Raw genomic sequence first — 15,025 nt, forward strand, 5'->3', positions numbered from 1 at the left:
ACTCAGATTTTCTACTCGCTTGAGTAGCCTGAGAGACAGACTAAAAAAGTCAAAAGGATCATGACGTGGAATGACAGCCCGTCTGGTAAGAGAAGCCAATCAGCAAGAAAGACAAACTCCAGCAGCAGTCATTCAGAGTTGCAACAAGCAGACTCCTCTGCAATCTGAAAGGCGCTTCCAGGTAGCCTTGGGTGATGTCATTCTCGCGCAGCTAGTTCCGCCCGCCCCTACAAAGTATGAAGTTTGGGAATCTCTGATCCTGCGATTGAAAGAAGAGCTGATGGGGGAGGGTCCTGATGGAGAGCTAGTACTGGAGAGCTGGTTTTGCTTTTTTTCCTCCTCTTCCCCTGAGGGTCTAGCCTCTGACGTCATCCTAATTTCCCCCCAATAGACAATAGACCTCATTCATCCTTCCCCTCCCCCCTCCCGTCCTCTCCCCGAACTGTTCCAACATAAAGAAGCCCAGTCATCTTCTCAAAGGGCCCCTCTACTCTGTTTCCTGTGGTTGGTGAACTCGTCTGTCAATCATTTCCCCCCCCCGCCAAAGGAGTGTGCGGGTCTATCCTTTCAAGCCTCTCTTCTTGCAGTCAAGATCCCCCCTAAGAGCAGCACTGCGGCCACACCCTCTCCTCTCTGATTGGGCGTGGTGGGCGGGGTTACATCAGCCGGACCCCGCCCCCTAGCCATTGGCAGCTCAGTTGCGGCTGGGCCTTGGAGGCGTCCGGGTAGCACTCGGTGATCTGCTAAGGTACCGTAAAGCTTATTCGTTATTTTCCCCTCCTTTTTTTCTAATTTAAATTTTCTATATGGCTGATTTCCTTTGGGTTTTTTCTCCCCTTGAATCTGGCGAGTCTGGAGAAACGGCGGGAGGGGAGCCTCTGGGTCCGCAAAATCTGCCTTTACTGTATGAAAGACTAAATTGCTGATGGATTGTGCAGAGGTGTGTCCTTTTCAGTTAATTGGGGTGAGCTTAATTAAATCCCTCAGAGGGCAGAAAAGGTGGCATTTTACTTGCACTGGGTAGAGAAATCAGCACAGATGATTTTTATTGCTTCCCCTAATTAAAAAAAATCCAAATTGCTTATGGTTTTACCCATCCACCTTACCTGAAAGTGGGCTGAGTGAGAAGAGACCAGTCAGCTTGTATCCAGTCGTACTTCTGTGGCCCATGATGGTGAAACTGGGCCCCTGCTTTTCCTTGCCCTCGTTTGTCTAGTAAATGCCTAGCTTTTGTTCATCAATCTGTGCCTTTAATTCCCTTCCCTCTGTGGTTGTTTATGGCTCTGCTACCTGATTATATCCATTTCACTATTCATCTGTCAGTTTCCCCCAGCCAGATATTCTTTAAATATGTGCATCTCATCATCCTTTACTCTCCCAGCCTGGTATCCTCCAGACGTTTCATGGAAGCAGCTTCCATGTTAGCTGTAGATTATGGAAAAGCATCTGGGAGAGGAGGATATATGGTTGAGGAAGACTTCATTATGCCCTTCCTGGCTGCCAAATTTCTGCAGAGTCCTTTCTGAGCTAGCTCTCTCCTTCCTCCATCCCTGCTTAAATTTCCTTCTGAGCTTTGCTTCTTATGGATAGACATTCCTTTCTCTTCATTCAGCTAGTGACTGGTAGTATAAAAATGCCCTTGCTTTGAAGGGGTGGAAATTATTGTGCTTGCCAGAGAGAACATACCTTTATGAGGCTATGCCTTTCTTTATAAAGTTTTTTTTTTTTTGCTTCCTGAGTGGGTCATTGTGTCTAATTATGAAGCTTAATGAGAAGAGAGGTTGGCATAAAGTGAATTGGCATCACTGAAGGAGACTTCATCTAGAGGTATTTGGAAATGACAAAGGAGAATGTATTACAGCTTCTGTTACGTTATATTATCCATATTGCAGGACTTGCTAACAAGAAGAGGCTTGGCCTAGCTGTGGACACCCAAGTAACTTAAGATAGGCTTCTGGGTTCAAAGACTTTATTCTGCTATTTTCAACATCCCTCCCTTCAGTCTCATGACATTGCATGCACTGTCTACATGTAATATATCTGCCATGTTCAGGCACGTAATAAGAAGACTACCCATGGACAAGTCACCCCATGGCAGCAAAGTGTGATGGGTGCTGCACACATTCTTTGGATTTACAGTAAAGCAGTTGGGATTTCTCTGTGTTGTTCTCAAAATAATATCAGCTATTCCAGGAATGTAGTTGTATTTTTCCAGAATGAGAAAGGGGAACATTCTTAAATTGAAGTTTTGAGGTTTTCTACATGTGTCTAACCTCTAATTTAAAGCAGCTGGGAAAAAGTCTGAATTTAATTAGGCCAATTAGGTATTTTATTTGAATGTCCACCAAAATGAACAAATCAGATCCTGGAATGTTTAGCATTTGGAACTTGCTATGTCAACAGAATGGCGAATTCCAGAGGTGGGTAGCAATGTTAGTCTGTTACAAAGAAAATAACACTGGCCCTTAAAGAGAAATATTTTATATGGCATAGAGTTCTGTTATGAACTAGAGATAATTTCTGTAAATTGAAGAACAAAAGAGTGGAAACTCTTGAACTCTGTGCTGAGCCTCAAAAGGAAAAGGGATGAGAGACTATGCAAATGATTAAATTTGACAGTGCTTGGAATTTTGAAGTTTGTAATCATTAAGCACCCTCTCTAAAACTATATATTTTTTAATCATAGAAATGGTAAAGTAGAAAGTTATTAAAATTCATTTGGCAGGGTATTTTTTTATCTAAAGCTTCGTTTTCCTTTATATTTGCTATTTAGATCAGATTTAAGTGCTATTTGAGACATTTGCTGGCTGTTTCATTCCACATATTTGAAGAACTGAATATTCTATTTTTGATTGGGAATGCATGTATTTTAATGTTTCTGTGGCTGGAGATGCTAGCAATTTTTTTATGGGAAAGGTGAAAGAACCAGCCACTTTAAGAAGAAATATGCTGATTTAGGGGTTTTTTCCCTCTCTCTGGGTTAGGTAATGGTCTAGAAGAGTGATTTTTTTTCTTTTCTTTTTCTGAAGTGGGTTCTAAATAATCTGGTTGAACGTGGCACTTGAGAAGAGAGCTGGTTGATTTTCTTTGTTTCTCAAGGGTTTTTCCTTAGGCCTTGTTTATGCTGGACTTGAGCACCAAACGGTTACGTTGTAGGCAATTGATATTTATAGCAGCAACCAGCATGCCAGTGCCATGAAAGCAACCTGCTCTCTGCCCCCCCCTTCCCCCCCTTCACCCCCCCCCCCTGGATGGGACAGGGAACTTGACAGAAAACATTAGAGCCGTTGAGTCTTTGTATGAACTGCCTGGGAAAACAATTAGCAGGCTTCTGGTAACCCCTGGAGGGGGGAAGTGTAGGAGCCATGTGGGCAGGCTCAGAAGTTATATACTCTCAGACATAAACTTGACACACACACACACACACACACACTCGTAGCCAGTGACACACATTTGAGTTAGGTTTGTTATTTCAGCCTGTGACTGTGGTAGCTATAAAGATAGTGACTGTCAGCTTAGAGAGCCTTCGAGTATTCCCAAGCCCAGCCACTTACTTTCCAAAAGTTCCTTCTGTTTGTCCCCTTGCTCTAAAGCAGTTTTCCCAAACATTGTATGGACTCCTAGAACTCCATGAGATTCTGGGGTGGGGAGGTGGGGCGGAATCAATGAAAGGCTGTCAGTTTCTAATAATTTAGAATTTTATCTCTCAAGTGGGCATTGTCAAGAAACACATTTTTTTTTAAAAAGCAAACTTTCCACAGTCTGAATAAGTTTGAAACCCCCTACCTTAATGCATTCAGTGCGTATTACATTGTGTATTGCACAATCTCAAGTTCAAAGCTTACCCTCTTATCATTTTCCCCTCTTTGCTTGCTTTTTAAGAAGTCCTAAAGCCATCCTCAGCCAGCACAGGGATGGTAAATAGTGCTGCTATAGATAACATCAACCTTCCCAAGAATAAGGCAGCTTTTCTGACTTCAGATTTCTGATAGGAAGGAAGGGAGGGAGGGAGGGAAAGAACTGGTATTTGTACGGACATATATGATGGCGATGTCACTTTAAGGAAATTGAATATGTGCCGTCTCTACAGAGAATATATTGTGAGGCCTGTCTGGTTGTGGGCTGGCATGGAGGATCAAATTAGTCCCATTTTATAGGCCTGACCTTCATTCAGAAGGTTTCTAAAAGCGTTCATTGACTATTTGTAGCAGAACCATCGGCTTCACGTGAGTATACAATTGGATCTCACTGCCTTAATTGGATCTCAGTGTGTTAAAATGGTTACACCTGGGAAAGATAATCCCTCGGAGACTGACTAAATGTGTATTTTTGAAATGGGAATGTGAGTTTGCCGTTGAATTATTGAATGGAGGGTTGGTACTTTCTACGGTGACATAGTGCTGTACTATAGGAACAGAACCCTGGAATAGCTTAGTTATTCTTAGGCACACATTGTTTATCTGCCAACAAATAATTTGAAAGTGAAATAATTGTACTGCATTATGAAAATGCAGAGCTGTGCTTATTATATTTGTCTTTCATCTCTTTTTTTGCCTTCGTCTAAAAGATAAAGAAAACAAAAATAGGCTATATTAAGGTTCAAGAAAATCAGGATTGTGGCATGTGCAGTGACAGATTATTTGATGTGCTGGAGCAAAGCCTGAGGAAGGCTTAGGCTCCCTATCTCTTTCCCAGGCATCTATCATGCATCACATGCAATTATGTTTTGTCATCAGTGCTACCTTTGGACCTGGGAGAGTGATAGCTGCCATAATGATAATGGCTCTCTTGGTTGTCTTTCTTTAGCCTTAAAAGGTGTGTGTGTTTGTGTGTTGGGTTGTAGTTCAAATGGGGAACAAGTCACGAGTGCTGATACTGTAGGAGATGAGCAGGCTGAGCTGGAAGGCAGAGTTAAATGTGTCATCTGTTTGGAGTCATTGTGCAGCCACAAGAGACCCAAGTCTAGTCCCTTGTGAATTCTGTTGACCCTTATCTAGTGTCAATTTAGCTTTGACTATTAGTTGACCGGATTCTTGTGTATAGGTAGCAATAATAAACTCTTCTATGCTTTGAACTCAACAAATGTGCCTGGTTATTTGCACCTGGCAACTGCAGTTGTTTGTGCCACTCAAATGTGGTGGGAAGAGTTGAATGCCATAAGTTCTTGCTTGCCCCGTGCCGGTTGCTTCTTGCCATGGGTAAATGGGAGGGGGAGGGAAGAGTGGTCCCTAACATTTCACAGTGTCATTGATGGCGTGTGACACCTCACCTTATTGAAGGGGAATATCACTTATTTTTCTTAATGGCAAACTTAGTCCGTCTTGCTCACCAACGGTTAAGCAAGTAACATATACAGTCCTTGGTCAATGGAAATGGATGGAGTCATACAGGGTACCTCTTGGGTTGATGGCAGTAAGATAACTGTGGAAGCCTTTGAGCTCCTGCTAAGTGAATAAAGCTACTTCATTTGGGAATGGTCTGTGTTTGGCATGAGATGTTCTGAGATTTGGTGTGTCCTCTCATTGGGGTCGAGGGGGCGATTGTTGGAAAAAGAAGTTTGGATGGATGAAAAACAGAGGAAAATCATTCTTAACCCAGATGGGCTCTAATCAAGCAAATACATTGTGCAATTCAGGCCACCGGCCTTCTAGAGGTTAAGGCAGTAGGGGAGGCAGCCTCTGCCAAAAAAATATTCCAGCCATCCCAAGGAAAAAAAAAAAACTGTGGTTATCTGAACTAACAATTATAGCAAGGCTTCAGTCCCCAAGATGCTGGTTCCTATTCTTAACCCACTCAAGTCCATCCTGATCTGACACCATCTTCTCCTGGCCAAGAGAACTCAGTAGTCCTGGCACCCAGCCTCTCTCCCTGTTTGAATACGGGGCACCACTCCCTTCTGACTCCTCATCTTCAACCAGCTTTGAAGATGTGATATTTCAATTGCATCTCTGCCCAAATCTGTGCTTTTTGCCTTTTTACCCACACCACACCCCAGAAGGAGACGCATTTGGAACCAATTACCCCTGGGCATGGCGCCATACCTTGTGGCTTCCTTTTGGAAGATGCAGGCTAGATCAGCTCCCTAGGCCTAAAAGCTCTGTATTTTTCAGTGTAAGGCAAATGTCCCAAAGATTTATTATATCCCCTTCCCCCCCCCCATTTCCTTTTCCTTCGTCCAAGACTGCCCAGCTACATCTTTCATTTTGTCCATTTGGTGCCTGGAAGGCGAAGGCTTGGAGCTATCCTTGCTGATCAGGTTGCCGTGGTTGCCAATGCCAGCTAGGTTGTGGGTTTTTCAAGGGCATTCTTGTGATTCCATTGCGGGCATTGCCAGTCTTAGAGCACCATTGACTGAAGTGGGGGATTGACAAGCAGCTTGCAGGGGGTAGGCTAGAGAGTAGGAAATGCCCTATGGGTGATGCATTGATCAGTCTTTACAGGACTGATGGACAAAGATAATGAGGGTCCATTTATAAGAAAATATGTTGATCCACACATTTGCACATCGTTTCATTTGCATGGGTTCAAATCCAGAGTTTGTTATGAGCCATAGTTTATCCAACAGTTTGGAACTCACTTCCTATCAGCCTCAGCCAATATGGCCAATGGCAAAGGATTATAGGAGCTGTAGTATCAAAACATTCAAAGAGCTTTAGGACATATTTAAAAGGATTCAGATATCAGCTTTATATCAAGCTATGCACTGAATTGGAGCCCCTTTTCCTTACTGACTTACAACCTTTCATTTAATGACCGTTTGAAGTTACAACAGCACTGAAAAAAAGTGACATGACCATTTTTCACACTTATAACCGTTGCAGCAGCCCCATGGTCACATGATAAAATTCAGATGTTTGACAACTGACTCACATTTACAACGATTGCAGTATCCTTGGGTCATGTGTTCACCTTTTGCGGCCTTCTGACAAGCAAACTCAATGGGGAAACCAGATTTGATTAACAACTGTGTTCCTAACTTAACCACTGCAGTGATTCCCTTAACAACTGTGGCAAGAAAGGTCATAAAATGGGGCAAAACGCACTTAACCACTACCTGTCTTAGCAATGGAAATGTTGGGCTCAATGATGGTTGTAAGTATGGGGCCTACTTCTTTCGCGAGAAATCTCTGTTTCAATCTCAGTTTTTTGTTTAAGTGAGAATTACATATAACACACACAACAGTCCAGAGGCTGACGAACCACAGTTCCTAGCATAACCAATAGTATGGAATGCTGGGAAATGTAGTTCTGCAGCACCTAGAAAGCCACATTGGAGGAATACTGTATCTCCTGAAGTCCCAAACTTCTTTTCATTTCTCTCCCCGCTCTCTGGTGGGATCTTCTTTCCTTTTTTTTTTAAAGGAAATATGATTTCTAGGGAGGGGTATTGTCAAGCAAAGGACTCCTCCATTAATTCCCCAAGAGGGTTGAGGCAATTATTTGCCACCACGTAACGGCCTCACCCTGGGAATGCCCATGAAATTAATGAGCCAAGGAGGGCACCGCTGGTTTGTTAGTGCCAGGCTTGTTACTGCCATTTGGTTGGGCACCGTTGGGCAGGACTCTGAGTAGCTTGGCGCCTGTCTCGCCTCTGACTCGTTTGGTTAGGTCTTGTCCAATCCCCAGAGGTTGGGTGGGAATGTGACCTAGTGGGAGGCAGCATTGAATGTGCTGGGAGCTGGGAGGAGAAGGAAATTGGCCTATGAATGAGTGCATAAAGGAGGCTCATCTCAGGACTGAGTTTGTTTAGAGAGGGATTTGGCTTGGCAGCCTCAGATTCAGGACTGCTCCGAGCACAAAGGCTGGGCCCAAATGCAGGGGTGGCTTACCTCATGAGCTGGTAATTGTGGTGTAAAGACAATGCATTCCTACCCATCATTTTTGCACACTTTTTGGTAAACAACTTTCTCAAATGCAGTAATCGAAAACTTCAGGATTTTCAACGGAATAGTTGGAATTCTGCTGGAATAACAGAAGGCCGGAGAAGATAGTGGAATTGTAGCAGTTTTCCAGAAATGTTGGGATTAAATTTCCCCTACAACAGTACTTGAATAACTTGGTTGTTATTCCTTTGTTTTTACCCTATGACCACAACCCTGCAAGGTGGTTTGGGCTGAGAGATATGGACCTGCCCAAAACCACTCAGTGAGCTTGGGTGGCTGAGGGAAGACTCAGCCTGCTCCTAGTTCAGGGGTAGGCAACCTTGGCTGGCTCAGGAATTCTGGGAGCTGAAGTCCACGAGTCATAAAAGAGCCAAAGTTGCCTATCCCTATCCTAGTTCAACCTTTAAATCTCTGTTATCTAATAATGATTTTCACAAGGCACCAGCTTGGGGAAAGCTGGTTGTGTATAAAAAGTGGGGTGTCTAAGGGAAAAATGTGTATAAAAAGAAGTTCTAAAAGATGTAGGAACTGGGCCATTACAGAATGCTATGTGTGAGTCAAAAGTTTAGAAAGCGAATGACCACCACCAATATTTGACTATGAAGATTCTCAGTCATCCAGGTCATGGTTGTCCCAAAGGTGATTTTTCATGAGGCAACTGGATTTTCTTGTTATTTTTTGAAGACGTTTCGCTTCTCACCCAGGAAGCTTCTTCAGTTCTGACTGAAGAATTCACCCCAACCATCCTGTCAGAGCTGAAGAAGCTTCTTGGGTGAGAAGCGAGACGTTTTCAAAGAATAACAAGAAAGTCCAGTTGCCTCTTGAAAAAGCACCTTTGGGACACCAGTATTTGGCTTTGGGGTAAGCACTTGGGAACTGGAAAGCAATTAATCCCAGGTAAATAGAAGTGAGCCTTTCTGTGGAGTAGAAGATATACTGGTTGGGGAATAAGTTACAGTGATTTCAGAGCTTCCTGGCAGAGCTGTGGGAGGCCGTTTGTGGGTAATAGAGAATTAACCGCTGTGTAAACCGGCAGGTACGGTTTCTCTGCTAAAGAGCCCAGTGTTAACCAGAAAGCAAGTAGGAGTTATTGGGTTCTGGGCAAGGGTGTGGCAGCCTCAGCAGGTGGTTGCCAGGTGCAGGAACGTTCAACGTTGCACCTGTCTTGGTTGGAAGCCAAAGGGTGTCACTTACCGCCCTTTGGTCTTCTGGGAATAACTGGAGCCATTTTCCATAACTCCAGCCCGTTTAGCCCTTTACCAATTCTCTTCCTCCTTTTCTATCCTGGGATCCTTTAATTTGTCCAGTCCACTCGTGCCCACAAACCCATACAGACATGCACACCCGCCTTTCCTGTTACTTGCAGCCTCTTCCGTAAAAACAAAGTATTGAGAGATCAGAAAGGAGGCAGATCAAAGAGTATCTGTTATTTTTTTTGTTTTGTTTTTTAAAGTCCCTGTTATCTTCTAGTGTGGAATTCAAAGGATGGGACGTGAGCCAGATTTCAAGAGAAAGCAGTGATGTGTTGTTTGAAGACTTTCCTCTTATATCCTCTTCCTGCCAAGTTCCTCTTGAAACGACCCACACTGGAGATTGGGGAATGACAACTTTAATTTTCTGTATTATAATGTTGGGGCATTTTGGGAAATACAGGCAGTCCTCAACTTACGGCAGTTTGTTTAGTGACCGTTCGAAGTTACAACAGCACTGAAAAAAATGTGATTTGTGACAGCTTTTCACACTTAAAACTGTTGCAGCATTCCTGTGGTCATGTGATTAAAATTCAACCGCTTGGCAACTGTCTCACATTTATGACAGTTGCAGTGTCCTGGCACCATGTGATCCCCTTTTGTGACCATCAGATAATCAAAGTCAATGGGGAAGCCGGATTCACTGAACACAGTGGTTCTCAACCTTTTTAATGCCGCGACCCCCAACCGGTCGTAAGTCGAGGACTACTCAACCGGTCGTAAGTCAAGGACTACTCAACTGGTGCAGCACCGTTTGCAGAATGGGACTTTTGGCGGGCTCAGCAGGGCAGAGACAGCCTGGACAATTCCTATTGGCTTTTGAAAGCCAATAGAATTAGACTCTATTCAAGAGAGTCTATTCTATTGGCTTTCAAAAGCCAATAGAATAAAAGGGAGTAGCACAGCTAAGGAAAAGGGGAAAAAAATGGCGGACTGCGTTGTTTGGCGACCCCCGTGAAATGGTCGTTCGACCCCAAATGGGGCCCTGACCCACAGGTTGAGAACCACTGACTTAACAAGCGGCAAGAAAAGTCGTAAAATGGGGGGAAATCCCGCTTAACTGTCTCACTTAGAAGCAGCAATTCTTAAAAACTCTAGCAAAAAAAAAAACGTTGTAGAATGGAGTGCAACTCATTTAACAACTGCCTTGCTCAGCAAGGGAGATTTGGAGCTCAATTGCGGTCGTAACTCGAGGACTATCTGTAGGGATGGTAACCGTGGCTCAGGGATGCTGGGCACCAAAGCCTTCTCAGGGGTCTACTGTATACAAATAGATTTCTGCTTTTAAGGCACTGACCAAGCTCAGAATCTGCTTGGCAAATAATTTCTTTAATTTGTTCTGCAGCTTTTTAGGACAGACTCCTGGAGGTTTTGCTCCTGTATCCTTCGTGTTTAGATTGGCTACAGAGTAGGAAAATTAGGAAGGGTTTGGTAGCTCTTTTTCTAACAAACGAATTTTATTTAAAAGGCATGTGAGTTATAGCTTAATGCTTTTTAGTCACTTTTTAATTAGTCCCGGTAATTATCTCTACAGCGTGTAAGAGAAGGCAGTAAGGAGCTGGGTGGCTTGGAGCCTACACAGAGTGCTTTTCCATTCCTGCAGAGTAACTATTATGAGCTCCCACACGTCTAGTGTTTATGCTCCCGGTGTCTTTTCTGTGTCCGGACATGCCTGTTTCTGACCCTGGGCAGACAGCAATCAGCAGATTTAAGAACGCTGCAATAGGTGTTGAAGGTGTTGAGTTGTAAGGCTAGTGTGATTGAGCAGAGAAGATCAAAGAGACCTCCTCATTGTTCTGGTTTCTCCAAGTAAGAAACCCAGGGTCTGGTCACAGAACGAGCCCCCAAGCAAGGGCAAGCATGTCTGGCTTTAGCGACATAAGGCAGACAAAGTTTCTGCTGAGGGTCTGGAAAGGGGGTGGGTGGGAGAGGGCTGGAAAATCTTGCTCATCAACCAGAGTCTGGACTGTTTGCCAGGCCGGAGGGGAGAGAGATGTGGATTTTTAGGGAGGAGAAAGTGGACTCTTAGATACTTAGAAAGGCAGCATTGAGACCTCTGTTGGTCTCTCCTTGTATCCCTGGCCAAGTTGAATTCTTTAGCTACATTTGGAGCCTGCGTTTTTCTGGTGTTCCTTCTTAACTCCATTTCCATTTTTCTGGTTAAGTCTCTTGAGAGGAGTTTGGCTAATTGTGGCTAGAGCACAAAGATGGAAAAAGATTTAGCTTCTTCCAGCTTGTAGAACAAAAAAGTTGGATAGGGTCGGGAGAGGGATAAGGAGGAAGATGGCGCTTACTGTAAGAACCCTTGGAACATCCTTAAGTATAGGAAAGATTTCTTCCTGCGTTTGCTCTGTCACTTGCTGCCATTAACTGCAGTTTATTTTGTATGGAAGAATGATAGTTTACACCAACCAGGAAGCAAACCGTGATTGTCACATGGGTTTGAATGCGCATGCAGAATGTTTTCTGGAGTTTGCATATTTTGTGTACATAACTCAACGGCTGTCACATCAGCATTCTTCTTATTTTCACAAGTTCAGGCCCAGCCTAGAACGGCATACAAAATTAGGATCTTATCTTCCAAAGTATGTAAATTTTCTTTACAAAGTTTTTCCTTGTGCTTTTATGTAAAAGGGAGGGCAAGTGATGATGAAAAGGGACTACAGAAAATCTGTTACAGATAGTCCTCAACTCACAACCACAACTGAGCTCAAAATTTCCCTTGCTGAGCAAGGCAGTTGTTAAGTGAGTTGCGCTCCATTTTAGTACCTTTTCTTGCCTCAGTTGTTAACTGAGTCATTGCAGTTGTTAAGCGAATCATGCATCATTAAGCGACTGTGGCTTCCCCCATTGATTTTGCCTGTTGGAAGCCTGCTGGGAAGGTTACAAATAGTGATCACATGATTACGGGATGCTGTAGCTGTCATAAATACAAGCCAATTGCCAGGCACCCGAATTTTGAACATGTTAACAGTGGCTGTAAGTGTGAAAAATGATTATAAGTCACTTTTTTCAGTGCCTTTGTAACTTTGAATGGTCATTAAACATATCATCATAAAACAAGGACTACCTATATTTAAGATTGTCTCCCAGCCATGGTGAATAGTGGTAGACAAAATAGAAAATAATGTGTTTCATATATCTCAATTCAGAGTACACTAGAACTAGAATCTCGGGTAGGCAACCTTGGCTCTTTTATGACTCGTGGACTTCAACTCCCAGAATTCCTGAGCCAGCATGGCTGGCTCAGGGATTCTGGGAGTTGAAGTCCACCAGTCATAAAAGAGCCAAGGTTGCCTATCCCTGAACTAGATAGCTCTTGACTTTATACACTTTTTATTGCAAGGGGGGCAAGTATGGCAACTTTACAACGAGTGTAAAGCTGGCTTAGGAATTCTGACAGTTCAAGTCCACAGGTTGTAAAGTTGCCATATTTGCCCACCCCTGTTTTGCTGTCTTCATTTCCACCTTCTCCCAACCCCCAGGTTTTACTTCTTAAGTCATTATTTTGTAAATACATTCTGTTGGCATGATGATGTTTATATATATAAGAAGTTTCTAAGCCTGAAGGTTTTGGACAAGTTTACATTCTGGGGTCAAGTAAAAGCTACAAATATTCTGCTTCCATCTCAGGAAGAGGAGGGGGAGAAATGTCATACTGCTTTTCTCTTGAACCACTCCAATTTTTCTGTCCGTTTGCATTCCTGAGTTTGGGGAAAGCAACAGAAAGTATAAAAATTGTTGAAACCATTGAAAAAAATGCTATAGCATAGATGATTGTTTTCTGGGGATATTCTGGTATGATGAAGTTAAAATAAAAGGTGCACCATCCAGAGTCCCTCTGTGAGGGAGATGGACAGTTTTAACATTAAATAAGTAAGTAAGTAAATAAGTAAGTAAATGGTAGGGAATAGTCTGTAGAGAGCTGTCACATTTAAGAGATATGGAGAATTTAGCATTATGATACTAAGACTAATGATTGTAGCATTCATCAATGCCTAACTTTTCCTGGACTTTCCTCTCTTCTTTTTCAGCCATGGCTGTCCGGACCCCTGTACAACGGGGTGACGCCACCGCTGAGAGATACCTGTTTGTGGACCGGAACCATGTAGGCAATCCAGCCTCACAAGCTGATTGGACGGCCAAACGCCTGGTATGGGTCCCATCTGAACGCCATGGCTTTGAGGCGGCTGGGCTGCGTGAAGAACGGGGAGATGAGATGTTGGTGGAACTTGCTGAGAATGGGCGTCAGATGGTGGTGGCCAAAGACGACATCCAGAAGATGAACCCACCCAAATTTACCAAGGTGGAAGACATGGCAGAGCTGACCTGCCTCAATGAAGCCTCGGTGTTGCATAATCTGAAGGACCGCTACTATTCAGGTCTTATCTATGTGAGTTGGCTTATGGAATGGTTTGGTTCCATGCTTCTCTCTCTCTCTCTTCTCTTCTTTCTGTCTCTCACACTTTTTAACCACTTGCATCTTCCTCATGACATAAAAGTAAGGGACCTGTAGTCCACTAGTCCAGCCTCCTAGTACTTCTAACTGTTACTTAATACACTTCATTTCCCTGTTTAATTCCAAACGTAATCCAGGAATTCTGGTTTGCAGCAGTCATGTCTCTCTTAGATGGCCTAGCTCAGGAATATACGGCCAATATTCCAGATGGTTTGGACTTCAACAATTAGCCAGCATGACCAAGTTGCAAGTCGTGATGGGAATTATGTGGTCCAATCATTCTTGATACCTATCAAGATACCTTAAGAAGAAAAGTTCCAGATTTTAAACTATGACGTGCTGGACTGCTTCCCTGTCTGAATGGAATGCAGCTTTGGTTAGACGCCAAGCTATTCCTTCCGAGCAGACGTCAGGACTGGAAGAGAAGAGCTGATTTGGGACAGAAAGTTGGGTTTTTTCCCAGCTTGTGAAGTGTCTCTGTATTTGCAATAATGCTAGAAAGGGTGAGTTGGACCGCCTTGACCTCCCCTGCAGAGCTCCTTTCAAAGAGAATGAGCAGGGGACATGTGTTTCTTCTGCCCGACTGGTTTCCCTGGCACCCAAGTGGGCACAAGGCTACCCTGGGAGGCCTTGTGCCAAAGCATTCCCTCAACGGTACGTCGTCGTCTCTGACTCGCAGACAGCGCAGTGCACGTCCTCCTCCCCCTGCTGCCTCTGATGATCTCCACCCTCTAGCTGGGTATCGGGGTGGGGAACGGACTAGACCTGTTCAGCCAGAACAGTAGTCGTCAGGGTGTGAAATGAATTTTCCCGAGGGCAACGCCGTCAACCGCGACAACACGCTGCTTCTTAGAAGCAGCAAACTCTACTCTTGCCTTCTCCTAAGAAGCAGCCTGCATTTGTGCAATTCAGCCCCATGGAAGCCATCTTTAAGATGAACGAATTTTTTTTTAAATTTTTTTACTGAGAAGGGGACTCTTCAGCCTTCCCACGCAATTCCTTTGACAGCAGTGCTGGTGTTTTTCTTGTAAATCGACTTCTATCTGTCTGTTCTTTTCCAGTTTGCTCTTCAGGCTGCTCCTTCCCAGGTATTTCAGCCTGTAGCAAAAAGCATTTTTAGCCTCACCCTCAGCAATCTTTCCCCTACTTTTTGAGCTCTTGATGCATTCAATTCCTAAGATCCTTGGGCAAGGTGGTTAACAGAATAATGGGAGGTTACATTCCAATGCACCTGAAAACACTCCAGGTTAGGGAAGGTCATTTCTGCATATTTCCCTTCTTGTCAGCCAGTGTCGATGGAGTCAGGTGACTGAGGTCAAATGGACAAAATTCGTCTGTTGGCATGGAGCTGGAAACCTGTTTGGAAAGTAGGTAGGCTAGCAATAGTATGCCAGAAGCAAAAATGTATGCAGAAAAGGGAATGTCTGCTGTTC

The 15,025-nt window shown here is 43.8% G+C and overlaps 1 protein-coding gene across 11 annotated transcripts in view; it reads left to right on the plus strand.

Annotated features, from left to right (window-relative positions):
- The first annotated feature begins 672 nt into the window (after positions 1-672).
- LOC120304436 (myosin-10-like) overlaps positions 673-15,025 on the plus strand; it is a 76,970-nt gene continuing 62,617 nt past the window's right edge. For all 11 annotated transcript variants that reach the window (XM_039334976.1, XM_039334978.1, XM_039334981.1 and 8 more), the window contains exons 1-2: positions 673-748; positions 13,168-13,526. In XM_039334976.1, coding sequence (XP_039190910.1) covers positions 13,170-13,526 — 357 coding nt within the window. In that variant the 5' untranslated portion in view covers positions 673-748; positions 13,168-13,169. The remainder of the gene's footprint in view (positions 749-13,167; positions 13,527-15,025) is intronic.

Source organism: Crotalus tigris, unplaced genomic scaffold (genome assembly GCF_016545835.1).
Source record: "Crotalus tigris isolate CLP2741 ecotype Arizona unplaced genomic scaffold, ASM1654583v1 scf7180000017639.5415321, whole genome shotgun sequence".
Lineage (NCBI taxonomy): Eukaryota > Metazoa > Chordata > Lepidosauria > Squamata > Viperidae > Crotalus > Crotalus tigris.